This window comes from Ascaphus truei, chromosome 1 (assembly GCF_040206685.1).
Source record: "Ascaphus truei isolate aAscTru1 chromosome 1, aAscTru1.hap1, whole genome shotgun sequence".
Classification (NCBI taxonomy): Eukaryota; Metazoa; Chordata; class Amphibia; order Anura; family Ascaphidae; genus Ascaphus; species Ascaphus truei.
In genome coordinates, this window is record NC_134483.1 from 392443069 (window position 1) to 392462549 (window position 19481).

At 40.7% G+C, this 19481-nt stretch overlaps 1 protein-coding gene across 2 annotated transcripts in view; it reads right to left on the reverse strand.

Annotated features, from left to right (window-relative positions):
* The window catches only part of TLL1 (tolloid like 1), a 221423-nt gene that overhangs the window by 7195 nt on the left and 194747 nt on the right, over window positions 1-19481 (reverse strand). For both annotated transcript variants that reach the window (XM_075611977.1, XM_075611973.1), the window contains exons 18-19: window positions 15822-15947; window positions 13983-14110 (exon numbers count right to left, since the gene is read on the reverse strand). In XM_075611977.1, coding sequence (XP_075468092.1) covers window positions 13983-14110; window positions 15822-15947 — 254 coding nt within the window. The remainder of the gene's footprint in view (window positions 1-13982; window positions 14111-15821; window positions 15948-19481) is intronic.

Here is a 19481-nt window from a genome sequence, read left to right on the forward strand (position 1 = left end):
AAGACCACAAAGGAAGTGAAACAAGTTCTACAATCTAAATTGACTACAAATACTGGCAATACATCTATCAAAAATGGTTGAATCATGTCAATTAATCAGCATGAACAAAACATATCACTGTTCATTTTTTCCTACGTGGAACTGGACTATAATATCATAAGCAGGTAGAACTTTTAAGATTTTTCACCAGTTACAGTTTGTATCAATTTTTTTGTTTTATTTAACAAGTAAAAGTTACCAGATTTTAGTTAGTGTCTCTCTCTCTTTTATGTTATGTTTAAAAAAATACCTTACATCAAATGTTTAAAAAATAAATAAAATTACTAACGTGTATAAAATGTAAACGAGCATTTTACATTTCCTATTGAAATGTGTGTGAAATGTGTGTAACGGGTATTCCCGCACCCAATCGCAGATATAGTGTGAGTGCGGAGAACCTACTGTTACCAGGTGTGGTGCTTTACCTGTTAGGCTCACAGGAGGGCTGAGCTTCCGCCACGGGGAACCTGGGGCAAGTATATTATGAGTAACCCTGTACTCGGTGCCGTGCCTCCACCTGCGATGGTTCCCAGCAGAGCGGGAATTGATCCTCGCAGTACACATACATATACTCAGCACACAGTATGTATTAACAGTATTTACTGAGCATGAACTGTAACTCCAATAACACCTCTTTGCATAACATCAAAACAATATATCAATAACAGTGCATCACTCTGAATGCATACCATCCCCCCACCCACATGTCCATCATCACATTCCCCGCAGTCTCTTGAGTGTCCCCAACAATAAAGACCAGTGTGAGTGTGAGGGATAGCGCTTCCCTGTGTTGGGGCCCGGTGGTGCACTTAATATATACTACCTCCCTGACCAGTCCTGGTCAGGAAAATCCTTGGAACTCAGCAACACCGCACAGTGATCCCACGGCGTGCTGCGCTGCTCTCTGCAGGAATGGATGCACACGCTGCATCCACAGGAAAGGAATCTCCAGCCGGAATGATCCTTTAACACAGTCTCTGAACATGCTGTCAGACAGTCAGATGCTGTCAGACAGCAACCCTCTTGCTGCTCTAAATATGGTGAAGGAGTCCCTGTCCTAAGGCCAACCCTATACCATACAGCTTCCTCTGGTGTCATAGGGAACTAACTGGGCCCTGGGGTATACCTCTACCCTAGTCCCTGCATGCAGAATAACTCTCCCTGTAACTTCTGTCTGATCCCAGACTCTGGCAGCGGTGATATAACACACACTGAACAACTAGAATGCAACCCCCCCTCTTCCTATGAGGGGCCTCTCACTGACACAGCCAAAGCTGGCTGCTGTGGCTGCACTTAAGGCCACACTGTATCTTCTAGTCAGAGCACACAGCACGACAGCTATGTCACTGACAAGATTACACACACCTAAGGGCAGGCCCTAAGGGGCCTTCCCTATGAACTTACCCACTAACCTAGTGGGGAGTGGGGCCTACCTGGGCCTGGGGTTTCCCTGGCCTAGTACAGCAGAGCCCTGCTATGTGTACACTACCTTCCCCAATCTCTTCCTGGATCCAACTGACAAAAACCCTGTCTGCACACAACATTGTTGCAACTCTGCAGCATGAGAATCTGCCAGCTCTATTGGCTTCAATGCTGCCTGTGACCAGGGTGAAAGTGCAGTCCCCAGAGGCTGCTGGGAATTGTAGTCCTTGGCACAGCTCTTTCCTATGGGGACCGCGTGCGCGATCTTTACTGCGCATGTGCGACGCTGTAATGGCTACGCTTAACTGTGCCTGCGCAACCTCCCAGAGCTCCGGCACACTGGCGATGGCCACCACTACCCTGGCCAACCTCTGCACCGCAACCAAGATGGCGGTGCCCGCCGGGAGAAGTCGCCGTCCCCTTCCCCCACTGCCACAGGGGTAAGGCAGGGGGCAAAGGAAGATCAGGGGAACCAGGGGTGACCCCCTTACATGTGGTTGCCACTACATGTAACTGGATAAAAATGCAGCTGCAATTGACCTTAGTAGCTATACCACTTTGGGGTATACATATTGATTTCAGCTCCGGGGACCCCCTGTTTCCACAGATACTTACATCGGAAGGTGACGCCGGTGGCAGCTCTGGCTGGTAACAGAAAATGTCTATTTAAAAGTGTCTCGTCCCAATAAGAAGTGACAACGCCATCCCTTGTGGCTTCCTATTGGCCCGTGTGACGCGGGACCTTTAAAGATGCAAGAGGCATGACCTATAGATGTAAGTATCTTAGGGAGCAGGGAATTCCTGGAGATGAATTAATGCAGTAAAACTCAGGAGATCCCCTGATTCCCATTCCCACCTAATGAGGTTGGGGGTGGGTTTGGGGGGAGTGTTATTTTATTTTTATTTTTTTAAGTCAATAGTGCTTTAACTAGAAATGTTATTTAGGAATATTTCATGGAATGCATGTGGATCTTTGTTAACTTCATAAGTAGCCATCAGTATGAGGGTTTGAGGATTAAATACAAAAAGTCCCTACATTTTAACAGAGTTATCTATATCCTATACTTCATTTGATATGAACAATTATTCAAAAAAATAAATAAAAATAAAAAATAAACATATTTTACCTAATCCGAAATATTACCTAATCTATCTATATTGGTAATGCTCAGATTTCGGGGCCTGGAAAGCATTACTTCGGGGTTGACTTCTACTTTCAGCCATAAATAGGGTTTGAAATCCGTCTTGTTTCTAAATGTCTACCATTAAATAAAACAAAAGACAGGGTGCCCAATGCTATATCCAATTGACAAAACATATAAAGTAATAAGTAATAAGTATAAAGTTTAAATAATTCAATAATAATAATATTTACTTAGTTATTTAGTTAAACCCTTTGGCCAAAGCGTCATAAGCCTGCATGCCAAACGTCAAGGTATAACCAAAATTAATGCAGGTCCTACACTACACTGTGAACCCTTCCCTTAACCTCTGTATGAGGGGAAGCAACCACAGTAGATCCTGTTCTTTGCAGCAAAGTGAAAAGTCCTCCCAAGTTAACAGAGTTAAAGGGAAGCGTTCACAGTGTAGTTTAGGACCTGTATTACTTTTGGTTATACCTTGACGTGGTATGCAGGCTTATGACGCTTTGGCCAAAGGTTTTAACTAAATAACCATGTAAATATTATTATTTAAGTATTTAAACTTTATACATATTACTTTATATGTTTGGTCAATTGGATGTAGCATTGGGTACCCCTGTCTTTTGTTGTATACATTTGCCACGCCCAGTAGCACTCTAGATATATATTCATAATGTGGTGGGTGTGGGAGTTTTAGCTAGCTGGGAATGTGTGTGTTTACCATTAATTAAAAGTTATATTTTTCTTAATAATTAGAAATACATTAAACAGCTCGTCCAAAATGATTTTTAAGCATGTTGAAGTGTGTCATGTTTCAAGTAAGAACAGATGCTAGCACACAAAACATAGATGTGTGCAAAGCAACAGTCATACTACACATAGGGGCACATTTGGCAAGTGTGGTACGGGTTCTCGCACCCGTTCTAGTGTTAACGCCCATAGACTTCGAGTGCAATAACACTTGATAAATTTGACCTCTAGGCCCTTATTCTGCATTTATTTATGTATAAAATGTTTTACCAGGAAGTAATACAATGAGAGTTACCTCTCGTTTTCAAGTATGTTCTGGGCATAGAGTTATGATGACAATAATACATGGTTACAAACACATAATTACATAAGTGAACAGGGTATACATTATATATAAGAAATTGCATGTCCAGTAAAAGATGATATATATTATAGGCGTATCTACTGTAACAGTTACAGACCAGATTAAAATATGGGACAGCTTTAGTTTTGAAAGAACTTAAACTGGTGGTGGCTGTGAGAGTCTCCGGTAGATTGTTCCAGTTTTGGCGTGCACGGTAAGAGGAGGAGCGGCCAGATACTTTGCTGAACCTTGGGATCATGAACAGTCTTTTGGAGTCAGATCTCAGTGTAAGGATCGGGGTGTCAAGCCGCCCTTGGCACGCTCCCCACTCACCCCCACTTGCTGTTGAGGCTCCTGCCTTACCTGCTTCTGTCGCTGGTAGGGACGCCTCTCCTTCGGGGACCAACCGGCAAACGGCACGTGCGCACACCCCGCTCCAGGCTTAATGCCTCTTCCTCCGGCTCCGCCTCTGGCTTGCGCCCTCGCGCTGACATTGGGGGAGCACGTGGGGTCTGCCTCCTCAGACATCCTCATCCCACCTGTTCCCTGCTCCGGATTCATCGATCACAGCCCTCGCTACTGACGCACCTCCACGCTGCAGGTTTCTCATTGGTTGCTCTCTCCTACTTATGCTCAACTGCCCTATTGGCAAATTGGCTGAGCATACTCCTATGTTCCTTGTGTTCATTGCTTCCTAGCCTTGCAGTCTCGTCTTGTCCTCTTCTTCGCAGCTCTCGGTTATTGACCCGGCTTGTTTTGGACTCCGCTCTTCTGTACTCCTGACCTCGTCTATCTACGATAATCCGCACCTCTCCAACCCTGACCGAGGCACCCGTACAACCACTATTCTGCTCTCTCCAACCTGGACCTCGGCTAATAGTACCTACAACGATCGTACTTCTCAAACCCAGACACCAGCAAGTATATCGACTATGCATCCCGCTCCAATCCAGACCCGGCTACCTTGACCAACCTATATTCCAGATGCGCGCACACGACTGTGGGTGGTGTTTATATCCATCCCCACCGTGGCTCCATGGTCACGCCTTGTTTGTGGTGAGCACATCGTGACACTCAGATGATAAGTGCTGCATGTAGTAGGGGTGAGGAGCTTGTTCAGGTAGATGGGTAGCTTGCCCAGAAAGTATCTGAAGGCAAGAAAGGAGAGATGAACTTTGCAACTAGACTCACATGATGACCAATCTAGTTCTTTGAGCATTTCGCAGTAATGTCTGTTGTAGTTGCATTGGAGAACAAAATGGCATATTCAATTGTAGAGGGTATCAAGTTTGCTAAGGTGAGTTTGGGGTGCCGAGCCGTATACTATGTCCCCATAGTCGACAATTGGCATTAGCATCTGCTGTGCGATACACTTTCTGACCAGCAGACTTAGGGAGGATTTGTTCCTGTTAAGTACACCTAGTTTGGTATACTGTAGGTTTTGGATGTTAGGTTATCAATGTGCATCCCAAATGTTAAATGGGAATCAAACCATATGCTCAAGTATTTAAAACTAGTAACAGGAGTAAGGGTGGTACTGTATTAACGTTGGTTCTGATCTGGAGCTCAGTCATTGGAAGCTTTAAAAATGTAGCCTTGGTCCCAAATACCATTGTTACAGTCTTATCAGTGTTTAAAAACAGTTTGTTTTGGGAAATCCAATTTTTAAGTCTCAAAAAGTCTGATTGAAGTATGTATTCAAGGTCGGAGAGGCTAGTGCTGTGTGCATATAAGATTGTGTCTTCTGCATACATGTGTCTTGAAGCTGGGGTTGGAGTTAATGCCTGAGATAGACACATGTTGTGATCTAGCTGATAAGTAGAACTGAAACCAGTTTAAAGCATGCTTCCCTATTCCAGAATACTGTAGTTTGTTAAGCAAGATAACATGATCAACAGTATCAAAAGCCTTTGCAAAATCTAGGAATATTGCAACAGTGAGTTGTCCCCCATTCCACACTGGATTTCATTGCAAACTTTTAGCAGGGTAGTTACCGTGGAGTGTTTGGGGCGAAAGCCAGATTGGAATTGGCTAGGGAAATTTGTCTTGGTATAGTAATCGCTCAATTGGGAGTGAACACATTTTTCCATGACTTTGGATAGTATTGGGAGAAGAGAGATTGGCCTGTAGTTTGAGACAGTGTTTTTGTCCCCAAGTTTGAAGATTGGGACAACTCTGGCAGGTTTCCAGGTTTTAGGGATATGGCCTGCAGACAGGATAGAGTTGACTATGGAAGCAATTGGTTTGGCAATGCCTGGGGCACCAAGTCTTAGGAACTTAGATTGCAGTAAGTCAGGTCCACACTGGCTGCTTAGTTTTAATTTGAGGAGCGCTTGTGTAATCTCCTCTTCAGATACTGGGACAAATTGAAAATTGTTAGCAGTGTTGGGAGAGGGTGAGGCTATAGGGGTACTCTCAGAATGAGGTTAATGTTTGTGGTTAATAAGTTAGTAGCACACTCAACAAAGTACTCATTGAAAGCATTTGCAATGTCAGTGGGATTTGTCAGAGTAATATCCGATAGTGATTACTTGGTTGTTGATGGCTAAAAGGCTGGTATATATTGTGGATAACCTTCCAGAAATTAGCTGTGTTTGATGTATTCTGGCGAAGATTGTCAGAGTAATATTGTGCTTTTGCATGTCTTGCTTGCTTTGTGCACATATTCCACAGGCATCTGTAGTTATTAAGATCCTTGGTAGTGCTAGTTACTTTGTAGCTTTTCCACAAGGCATCCCTGAAATGGTAGAGCGCTATAAGATCACTTGTAACCCACGGAAAGGTGGGCCCCCCGTACTCTTATTCTTCGTAGTGGAGCATGGGTATCACAGAGCTTTAAGAACTCGGATTGGAAATAGTCGAGAGCAGAATCGGGGTCAAGAATTAAGTCGATTCTGTACCAACGGCAGTTGGTAAGGTCAGCCAGAAACTGTTGTGGGTTAAAGTTTCTAAATGTTCTAGTGAGGAGAACTTTAGGGCTTGATTGGGGTGATCTGATTTCCCTTACACAGTACACTATTGCATGTTCACTGAAAATGTCAGGAAGGATGCCAGAGGATTGGATTCTGCTGGGATTTGAGGAGAGAATCCAGTCTAGCAAGGAGTGGTTGTGAGATTTCAGGCTTGTCCGTGTGGGTTGGCATGGTGCCGATCCAGATTTATCACGTGACTTCAATGGAGCTTTCCATGTGATAGGGTGGGGTTGGGGGTATCGCATGTTATAGAATAAGGGCCTTATCCTTTCATCAGCACCATACATGGGAATATTAACCTCGCTCCAAAGCACTGCACATACTCATTTGGATTAAAAATCCACAGCTATCCACATAATTAGCCAACAAAAACAAATAGGGGAGCACAGGGTGAACAATAAGATATACAACTCCTTCTCAGGAGATTAGATATGTTGGAGAGGGAGAGAGAGGGGGAGAGGGAGGGGGGGGAGAGAGGGAGAGAGAGGGGGAGAGGGAGGGGGGGGGGAGAGAGAGAGAGAGATTACTCACACGGCCCTGTGTTATAAATCTGGATGAAGATATCTAAAATCAAGGGAGGATCTCTTGCTAGGTGAAGTAAAGTAATACATTAACACAATGAAGCACCTAACAAAGGCAACCTCCCCTGGGTGCTTCATTGTGTTGGTGTCTCTATTTCTTTACACAACCCTCACACAATTGTTCATTCCCATCTCCTCCACAGACCATTCGATTTGGAGACACTGCCATTGTCCGTCACCACAGAAAGGTGCTTCCGAGGTCCCCTGCTCAACGCCCTTCGGGCAAAATGCTTCACCTAGCAAGAGATTCTCCCTTGACCTTCGATATCTTCATCCACCTCTGTCCCTTACACAGCCTGGGGACCCAAATTGTGCTTATTTTAGAAATTATCATTTGTTTAAAAACTTTATTTTGACAATCATCCTTTCTCTGTGGTGTGTTGTGTTTACCCTTCATTAAGTCAGGATTGTTCCAGCAGTTGTGCTGCAGCATGATACACATCACACTTTAGTCTGCATTACCTGGTGTTTTATTGTTATTATAGGATCCACCCTATATGTTTTATTCATGTCTTACATCTTCATCATGTAACTGGGTCCACCTTACTATCACTACTAACCTGCTGCCAGTTTTGCATGTACCCAACAAGGTTATCATTTTATTAATGTTCACTTGCATAATGCTAACCTGCTGCCTGTCTCTTGTGTGCATACATTAGTTGTGAGGCTTCCTGGTGGTCATGGTAACAGCAGTAAGAGCAATCATCCATGCTGAAATCGGAATCGTAAACACCCACATGGGCGGGTCTTAACGTGACTTCAGATGTCAGAGAAAATGGAGACTGCATAGATAATTCTGCAGCTGAGCTACATCACACTGCTGCCAATAGGAAGCACCGAAGGCGATTGACTCCGCCCACCCGGTGGGTGTGTGATGCACTGCCTGCCTTTAAAGATCAGCAGCTGATACACATTGTTGGCAGCTGCTCAAGAAAGACTGACAACTCTGCTCCTGTAACGTATGGCTTTTGTGTTTTTCCAGCATAGGAGGCAAAGCTTACTTGTGGGATTAGACTGACTATACCCATTAACTGTTTATTTAGCACTATACCTTCTGCATAGAGGGTTATTGTTAGAGTCTGAAAAGATGACATTGGAGTAAAAGGTTACAGAATTAAAACAGAGTGAGGCTCTGTGGACCAGTAAAGTACAGGTGTCTCCACTACAGGAAAAGGTATTGGCCCTGCCCAAACGTTGGTATCCCACAGCGACTAATGCCCATGAAGACAAGGGTACAGTGATAGCTGGGGACAACGCTCAACTACAAAACAAGAGCTAGCTAAACCTTCAGCTGCCCAACAGGCAACAAACAAAGGTATGAGTGCAGACTCAAAACCAGAAGAATCCTTATCTGATGAAGCTGAAAAGATAGGACGTTCTCTGGAAATGGGTGTGGAATCGCAAATCAATTCCAAAGAAGCAGAACTGGCAACTACATTGAGTGTAAAAAGTGCAGAAGGATAGCTTCACTCAAACTCAAATAACTATTCTTGAACATTCTTTAAGTGATCCCATGAAATGGCATGAGTCTAGGATAGTACAAATAGATTCCGGACATCAGACAGAATTCAAACCTAAGCTGACAGAGGCTTTGCAAGACCTGAGCAAGGGTTACAAGGAATGAACATTTAGTGCTAAAATGGAGTCCATGGAAAAGATGGCGAGAGAAAGCTATTTGTGTAAACGCTTTGCATTTGTCGCCATACAGTCTGCCTATAAAGAGATGATCGCCCGACGCAGGGCAATACTAATGACCACGCGGTCAGTAGAAAGACTGTACTTGAAAAATGTCCACCTCGAGCGACTAAGGAGTGCTGATCTCAAGCACTTTCTGGAGGAGACACTAATAACCTGGAGAAAGGGCTCCAATCCCAGCGGGACTGAGGGTTCTCATACTCCATCCACTCTCATTCAAGTCGCAGAGATATCTCTAGTGAGAGTAGAAGGTTGGGCTTTGGCCATGGTAAGCCCGAGCTTCCCACAAACAGGGGAGGTATGTAACAGGGGCTTCAAAGTTAGAGAGAAACTGCCTCTAAATCCAGCAGTGTGCTGTTTAATTGCACAGACTCCACCTGGCTGATTAGGACTGTTAGAAAAAGCCTGTTCTGAAAAACAGGAAGGAGATTTTCCTTATCCCACAACTGGATTGACCAGGGGAAATGATGTCACGATGCACACAGGTCTGTATGCTGACTCCAAGACAAGGGGACAAGACCTCTATACCTGGACACAGACATTTCCATAGCACACAAGGGTGCGGACCCAGGAGAGCAGGAGGGGCCTTTCCCTATGCTACAAGAACAGATAAGGGACTTTCTTGTTGGACTGTTGTGTGTATGTATGTATATATATACACATATATACACACACATATATATATATATATATATATATATATATATATATATATAAATAAAGCAGTCAGCACTCTAATGTAAAGCAAAAGGCAGTTGCTAGTCCCATAGGAATCCACAAATCATACGAACCAGCCCAAAGACCAGTAAAGAGACAGCAACCAGCGAGGTGTAATCCAAAATAATCTGTATTGAAATAAACAGATACACGAAAGCTTTCGTGTATCTGTTTATTTCAATACAGATTATTTTGGATTACACCTCGCTGGTTGCTGTCTCTTTACTGGTCTTTGGGCTGGTTCGTATGATTTATATATATATATATATATACACACACACACATATATATATATATATGTTTGGGTGGTAATTAGCTTAGCTATCCACCCAGTAAGAGAGGGCTGGAGTGAAGGTGTATATATTCTCTGAAGCGGAGTAGGCCTTTATTTTGTTTATTTTTAATGTTTTGCTATGTTAAAGGAACAGGCGCAATAAAGCCTTATTTTAGTTTCACCTTAAAAACGATCCCCTGTGGAAATTGTCCTGAAACCCCCTTACATTAGACTAAGATGTTCCAATGGCGCCTAAATGAGTCGCTCCTGAACAAGACAAGGCTTGAGGAACAGATAGGGAATATTCTCGTAGATTATTTCAGACTAAATTAAGGTTCAGTCGAACGCCCTTCCACCCTCTGGGAGGCTCTTAAAGGCTCCATAAGAGGTCAATTTATTTCAATAGCCTCATACAGGAAAAAAGCAAAAAATCTTAAACAAGGAAAACTAACAGCTAAAATAATCGAATTAGAACAGGAACATAAAACACGCCCTTATGTGAAGATCTACAAACTTATTTGCCAAACTAGAGAGGAATTACATAAATTAAGAATGGAGGACACAGAAAAAGCATTAAAATGGACCTGCCAGACTTATTATGATAAGGGTAATAAGGCAGATAAGTTTCTTGCTAGCAAGCTAAGAGGTGTTAAAGCCAAATTGCAAGTATCAGCCATAAGGAGAGGTAACTGGGAAATAATACATAACCCTTTCCAAATTGCTGATGAATTTTCTAAGTTTTACAATAATTTGTATAATTTGGATTCATCAGATCCCAATTTCAATAAATCTTCCAGTGAACAAATAGATAGCTATCTACAGGCATGCGAACTCCCAAAGCTTTCTCTAGAAGAACTGGAGCGACTCAATGCTAACGTTAGTTGGACAGAATTAAAAGAGGTTATTAAAGATCTGAAATCCTCAAAAGCCCCAGGGCCGTATGACTTTTCAAATCTCAATTATAGAAAATACTGGGGAATACTAGCTATCTTTTAGATATGTTTAATAGTTTTCTATCGGGCTCCCAGATTCCCTCGCAAATGTCAAAAGCAAATTTAGTAGTAATACCTAAGGAAGGAAAAGACCCTATGAGTTGTGCAAGTTATATGCCAATCTCACTACTTAATACAAATTTAAAGATATACAGTATAGTAAAATTCTAGCGAATAGATTAAATCCAATATTGCCCTGTCTAATCCATAACGATCAAGTAGGTTTTATAAGCAAACACCAGGTCTCGGATAATACACGCAATATTATCAATACAATTTATTATGTCCAGTCGTTTAAACCAAGAGAGATGCTGTTGAGTTTAGATGCTGAAAAAGCGTTAGACAGAATTAATTGGGATTTTCTAACTAGAACTATGCTGGGTTTGTTTTTTCTGGCCCATTTTTAAAAGGGGTCCAAGCCCTATATGACGCCTCTATATTGCTTCTCTAAAAATGCCAGTGGGGAAACTAAAACAAATCAAGATTAGTAATGGGACCAGGCAGGGTTGGCCATTTTCCCCCCTGCTCTTTGCGTTAACAATTGAACCGTTTGCAATTAAAATCAGGAAAAATTCCAATATTCAGGTTATCGAGATTGGTCAGGAGAATTTCAAATTATCTCTTTGCTGATGATATCATCTTGACAATTTCCAACCCTTTGACTTCACTCCCTAATTGACAAGATGAACTTTCCAAGTTCGGTTTGTTCTCAGGTTATAAAATTAATTCGGCTAATTCAGAGGCTCTAAATGTAACTTTACCAGATTCTGAGGTTAAAATAATAAAATTAAAATGTAATTATTATTGAATAAGTTGAGATTGAAATATCTAGGGATTTTCCTCACAAAAGATTATCAATCTATATAAAAAAATAACTACCAAGAACTTTTTACCAAATTAAAACAAGATCTTCTACACTGGAACGGCCACCAATTTTCCTGGATACGTCATATTACATCAGTTAAGATGAATATTCTCCCAAAACGGCTTTATTGTTTCCAGACACTCCCAGTCGCTATTCCGATAAACTATTTAAAGGACTTTCAGAATAAAATTATGCAATTTATTTTGGGTAAAAAGACCAAGAGTGCCCAGATATGTTATGCTTGCACCCAGAGAGCGAGGGGGTCTAGCGGTTCCTGATATCAGGAAATATTATTTAGCTGCCCATCTGAAACAGGTGGTCTTCTGACATTCCCAGGAAGGTCAATACCGATGGGTAGATATAGAAAATAGATTTATTAACTCAGGGGCACTCCCGGCTCTTATGGAATAACAAGCCAACAAAGGGTCTTAAAACAGACCTTTTTGACTCGGCAGTAATAACATTTTCTATTAAGATTTGGTATATGGCCAAATCCAATTATCAATTGGCCTCAGTTCCCTCGAGATGTACCCCTATTTTTTACAACCTGGACTTTGGTCTAGCTGGTCCACAGGCACGTTTGATTTATGGAAGGTTATTGATATTAGAGATGTGGAAGATATGCTCCCGAGAGGTAAATTATTAAATTTTAATGACTTTTATCAGAGATACTCTTTGATGGGTAATGAGATGGTCAGGTTCTTGCAAGTTTCTCAGTATCTTAGGCAGCTGTCCCCAGGTGGGTCTTTTTCAGAGTGCACTGTATTAGAAGAACTATGCAGGAATATAAATTATCAGTGGGGATTTATTTCAACTATTTACCAATTTCTTAGCTCTCGAGAATTTAAAGCTCACTGCACACATCGGTATATGGTCCAATGGGCCCAGGATCTTCAGGCAGAGATTTATTGGGAGGACTGGCAGGCCATCTGGACCAATGCAACGAACACATCACTATGCACAATATCTAAAGAAAATATTTATAACGTTATTTTCAGGTGGTATTTGAAGCCCCAAAGGTTGAGGCAGATTTACCCAGAGACCACAAATCTCTGTTGGAGGGGTTGTGGAGGTGTTGGAGATATGGCCCATATCTGGTGGCACTGCCCAAAAATTCACAGGTTCTGGGGAGTAGTACAGAATTTAGTGCGAGGGACTTTTGAATAAGGATCCCCCTAGACCCGATTATTATGGTTCTGGGTAAACCGCTAGATAATTTATATGAAAATAAAGCTAAATTATTGTTGCATATTCTCACTGCGGCTAGACATGCGATTGCCGGGGCCTGGAAAAAACCTTTACCCCCCTCCAGGAGAGAGATTATTTTGAAAATAAATTATGTGCAATCTATGGAAAGACTAACAGCGTATGTAAGACATAACTCAAGAAAATTCCAAAAGGTCTGGGAGCCCTGGAATTCCAGGGGGAATAGAAGATTTGTTTAGTCACTATGGATGGAGTGCTATATGTTTCTCTTCTCAGAATTGGTAATTTTATGATATCTGGAGTGGAGACTGTTCGGCGTCGTTGCATGTTTGGTATTATTGGATTTGTATTTCTTCTATGATACCAGTGCAAATTTGGTGGTACCAACCTCCCCCCCCCCCCCCCCTTCTTATTTCTGTATCCCTTCCCTTATGTTTTTCAAAAATTCAAAATAAAAAATAAGTTACAAAAAAACAACAACCGGTCTCCATTGCATACTTCTGCACATACCTCTTACGGTCATATACACAACAAATAGAAAAACCTCTTAATACCAATAGGCAGCTGTTGGAGTTAATACAGGAGAAATGCTGTATGAACATTATGGTGCTTATAATATGTATACAATGGAAATGGGGGAATAGTAAATAGTGAAACCGCTTTACTGCAGAGACCTTACATGTTTAGAATCAGAATTATAACATTGTCTAAACATCGCATAGGTTGGTACATGTTCAGCTTTGATGTATAAAAATATGAAGTTAGTGAAACATTTTAGTTCAGCCAAGACTTTCAAATCTTTACTAAACTAATAATAAAAACCAGTAAGTCACATGTTCTGGAATTAAAAATAAAGAATAAATAACAGAAAGTAGCAGATTAGAAAAATTAAAGCATTAACATCGTAAAAATGTGCATAAATCATTCAGCCATCAAGTCACTTATCACAGTTTAAATGAGTTTGTAGCACATACAACTACTTACTAATTTGACTCTGTGGCCAGGGGTGGCACTAATTTCCCATGTGCATTCTTTCCGACTTGGGTACTTGTCTGGCCAGTTGGGGCTTGTGATTACTCCGTTTGGGCTATGAATCCTGTGTTCACACTCGGCTGTGTCAGGAAAGATAGCATTCATTTGACATAAGTTAACATTTTTTTCAACTGATAAATATCTCATTGTGTTTTCCGGCATTTCAGCATAATCACTGATAAATCAGTGGTTGATTAACACTTTTATTGTATTGCAGGCCCTCTGCTAATTGGGGCTTTTGCGTACTGTACCCCATGCTCAAAAATACACCTTTTTGATGCAGCCTTTTAACAAGCTTTCTACTGTAACAGTTTCCTATACTTTTAATTCTGTATCTCTCTCCAAATATATACCTACAACGTCCCAAACGTCTGACCACTTTTAACATTACAAATAATCATTTTGTTTTACCAATTTCCTGTACTGGGTCCTTGTTAAGCCGCAGTTTAGCTGTAGATGTGCAGATGGTTAATCCAGAACTGATCCCTTTTGTTGTTTTGTTTGGCTAATTATGTCAGCACATTTAGTTTAAAGTGATAATACTGAAGAACAATAATTACCAGTTTCCCATTAGCATGAAACAGAAATGAGAGAGTAGAGAAGCTAAAAAAAAGAACAATAAGTGATTTTTTTAAGGGAGAATTGAATATTTAAGAAAGTTGAACACAGTAACATTTTTTTTAAAACACTTTATTTCCCCCCGCTATGTGGGGCTGTCCCTTTAAGATTTAAAGCTGAAAACAAAGCTCCGTGAGGCAGAGACCTCCTTCCTTTGTCTCAGGTTGTCTTAGCATGTTCTGTATGTACTCTTGTCATACAATGTTATTATCCTCCCTCACACATTGCACACCGCTGCGGACTATGTTAGCACCATACAAATAAAAGATATAATTAAAACAAACATATTTGTATGTGCTGTTGAGGAGCTCATGCAAACAGCAAACAGTCCACACTTGCATTGATCAGGGCTTAAGATATTAATCGTTTCTTAGAAAATCACAACTGCCATCTTTCATGGGCCCCACAGAAAATGCTTTTACATCAATATTTCTTACAAACAGAAAAGCATTGAATGATTTCCCAGTGAGCCACTTGCCCACGGTGGTCCCTGTTTTTGGTATATTTACAGAATAGAAAAAATAAAGGGCACCAATCCTGACACAAAACTGGACATTTCACACAATGTTTTATAGCCACTGTTCCAGTAAAAGATTGTTTTTAAACTAAAACTCGTCGAAAAACAGCAATCTTTAGGCGGTTATTCTATATAGTTTAATCAGTGGCATAACTAGCGTCCTGCTAAACCGCACAATGTGGTGGGTGGAGGGCGAGAGTGCGCAGGCCCAGCCGGCCAGTAATGGAAGTTGGGCCCGGTGGTGTCCAGAGGCTGGTGCTGGGGTCTTTGCTTGCTGCAGGGCCCTCACTGCTGTAGCACTGCAGCTAGATCCTACCACCCACACCGACGCAGCCATAACTGGAGCAGGCCTATCAACCCCCCCAGGGGGGGTATTGGGTGTGTAAGGAGGGGGGGATTAAGTGAGAGAGGAGGGGGAATTGGTGTGAGAGGGGAATGAGTACAAGAGGGGTGGGGGCTCGCAAGGCCACCATGGTGGAAACTAGATTTATGTTGTGTTTTATTTTGGGGGGGAAGGTTATAAACATTTTTTGTATAAGGGTCCAAAAAATGGTATTACGCCACTGAGTTTAATGAGGATTTTGTGCCAGAAATGGCCCGAACGGACTCTTAGGACAATATAGGAGAAGGATCTTAGTGTCTAGTGTGGCATGTACCTTCCTTGCAGTCATGTTTGTTCTCATGGAGTACAAATCCATTGCGGCATTGACAAACATAGCTTCCTATGGTGTTGATGCATTCATGCTGGCAGCCACCATTGTCTTTCGAGCACTCATCTTTATCTGTAGACAAGCAACAGTCAAAAGTTATTGGTATTCCTATAAACTCCAAATTAACATTGTGGATAAGAAAGGTAGATTATTTTCACGTTTAAGTAGCTTGTTAATTCAAGCAGAGCAATTTCATGCAATTTAGTCTGCGCCAACGCCTGTAACCTTGCACTGATATGAAAAGTTTTTCAATGCATAATGGGTAAAACAAATCAAATTTGTAATAATGCTTTTGAATCAAAGGTGGAAAATAACTAGTATTAACAAATTAAAGCTATAATCCATGACAAATTCAGAATGGATAGAACAAGGTTACAAGTAACATCCATATTTAAAAAATAAATTCAACCGTAAAAAAAAAAGTTATAAAATGTCAAATGTTTTGCTAAATAAATATGGATATTTCCGACTAATCCACAAAGCAGTAGGTATCAAAATAGCTGACTTTTTTTTATTATCGAGGACCTGAAATAAAAGAGTGGACGTGCATTAACAATTAATATTCCCAATAGAAACCCTTACACCATTAGAATAAAGGTCAATATTAGCAGTGAGATGAAGTAGAACTGATACTAGAAGATCCCAAATTCTGTGGCATACAAAAAAATGAAACTGCGGTCATTCCAGTGAGAGGCATCAGCTGTCACTAGAATGTGTCAGATGTCATTATTAAACAGAGCTGGCTATGCCTGGAAATCGAAACTGGCAGGCTGTTCTTGGCATACAAATAAAATTCCACAGCATCAAATACTCTGTCGTGTCAATGTGAATAACACTATTTACATTGTTCAATGTTTTGATCTCATCTATCTATCTATCTATCTATCTATCTATCTATCTATATATATATATAAAGCTGCCATCCTAAGGTTCTTATGTGTGTCGAACTTTTCTGAAGAATATAATCTGATTATTTTTGTATTCTACAACTAAAGAGGTAGCAATGAAACGATATGTAGACATAATATTGAGTATCAATCCTCCATTGCCACTTAAGCTACAACATTGACATTAGTTGTTGTATATGTCAACAAGTTAAACATACTAAGAACCCCATTCTCAGCCGAGCTGATCCCATCAATCCAGCTGCAAATCTGGAGGAACGCCACTTTATATGCAGCTATTTTACATAAAAGGGAGTCCCACGTACTGTACATACGTACAACTTAACTCAGAGCAATGTATTCAAATACCACAGAAATGTGTTTAAAGTATAATTTAGATTATGTCTAGCCCAGTCATCAGTGTTTCAAGCCTTTTTATTTTTATTTACTGTAATTGCCTTAGTGCGATTGGTGCCACCAAGGAATATGTGATTATTTCAAGTTTTACATAAATGGATCATTCTTACTTTCATTCAAATAATTTCTCTCCCTTTCATTATGTGCTTCAAACCACTAGGTCTGAGATGAAGTTAGTCTTGTCTATTTAATAACACTTTCATTCAAAAACATTGATTAATAAAAAAACATACTTCCATTTATCTCTGTGTTTCTACATTAAAGCGGATACAATGAAATAACTGTCAGGCTACCTGGTGTGTAAATGTTTGGAAGATAAAGTTGTAGAAAGGGACACAAACGTTTTACCATGAATATCTCAAACATGCGTCTCTACATTTGTATCAATTAGAGATGTGTGTTCTGGTTGCATTTTAATTCACACATTATTTCACAAATGTTGCAAGTTTGCAAAATATTTAGGAGGGTTTTAATGAAAAAACGGTAAATTATCTGTTTTCAGACAGTTTTAGAAATCTTGCTATTTGGCCATGCTTGCCACATTTTTTCGTGACCTGCACATTGGGCATATGACCATGTTTTGGGTTTTTTTTGCAAACTTTTGCTGTCTATTTGCTTTTTTTCATGAAAAAATAGCAAATTGTCCAAAGTTCATGAACTTTTGCTAACAATTTGCACAACGCTAGAATCATGCTCTGTGTCATCTTGTGTTTTAGTGGAGTGGTTACAGGAGGAGTTACGAGACATATATTATAATGAGATGTATAAAACTCGGTGTCTGAGGGCATCCTTTCTTCCCGTTTTATGGCCATCAAAATTCTCCCCCATGTTTGACTTGGTATAAACTGGTTTTACGAAGGATCTGCATCAAACGTAAGACACTTTTATTATCTAATTTCTTCCACTTAGTACAGGTGAATGCAATAATATTTCTGGTGCTAGTTTCGCTTTTAGTATCTTTATACATCGCCCCCAATATGCTGGATACATCTCCCACAACGTTGTGAAGCTACTGTAGTAGCGCTTCTGCATTTACATCTCACGGGTTACCCTGTCAGTGCAGCAAATAGGGGAACATGTTGCAATGCCTTTTTGCAGGAAATGTATTAGTATACAATCAAGACATTCTGTATTTTATGTGTATTTTAGCCTGGATTTTGTCTTTTCTTGCCTATCATGAAGGCCGTGGCACTGCTTTTGAATTCAGTTATATAGTATTATTTTTTAGCTTTGACGCCTAATACTTAGAATGCCAAAAATGAATACACTGGCATGTTTCATATTATAGGTGTGACCACAACTCTCAGTGGCTGGGAGTCATCAATGCGATATCGTGCCGGAATCAGCGACATCTACCATTGACCCTAAAGCAGTAATACTACTTTCCCACTTTCTTCTTCTGTTATTTATGTATGTAATGCATGTGACAATTTAAAATTCTACATTCTTACCTAAGCTGGCAATCATTTGGTGCTCCCGTTATAAATCTGTGTGCCTAACATATTTGCCGCCATTCAGTTTCAATTAATCCTTCAGTCAGTGTAACACAGCAGCTACAATGTATCCTTATATTACTAATGCAGCATTATCTATTGCTACAGTTCACAGCTCAATCTGCTGGCAACACATTATCACAAACAGGAAAGCATTGAAAGATCTTGCACTGGTGGGGAGGTGGGTTAAAACCTGCTATAGAAATCAAATGTTGTTCCACATTATGATTTCAATTCCATTTTGGAAAAGATGGCCAATACTCCTCAGTATCAAAACTGCACGTTGTGATATTGTTCGGCACACCAATACCTAAAGCTAAACATGTCGTGAAAACAAACGCAGCTTTATGTGGAAGACTTCCCTTACGTGCCTACAATAGTCATACAAATTAAATCAGGTGAACGGATCATGCAATCAAATTTGCAACTTGATTTACTCCCCTTTCTTTCACAATAACAGAATTCAAAAGCAAGGCCTAGTGAGAGGTGTCCCTTTGCCTCCTAGCACGAATGACAGTAAATTGAGAGGGCTGAGAAGAACAGGAAACAAACCAAATCCGTCTCTCTTCCCTCTTGTGTGAAGTGCAGTTAACGCAATCTGTTATAACAACATTTCATTTATATGGATATTTTTCACCCTTGACATCTTCCTTTCTTGCGAATTGATTCTTTTGATTAAGCTTTTATGCTGGTAGCAGCTGTTTTATCTGACCGTGAAAACTGTGTGTGAAAAAAGAATCAACTGTATCACTTCAGCCAGACTGAATTGAGAAAGCAACAGGGAAGTAACTGACAGTAAAATCTTCGGGAGT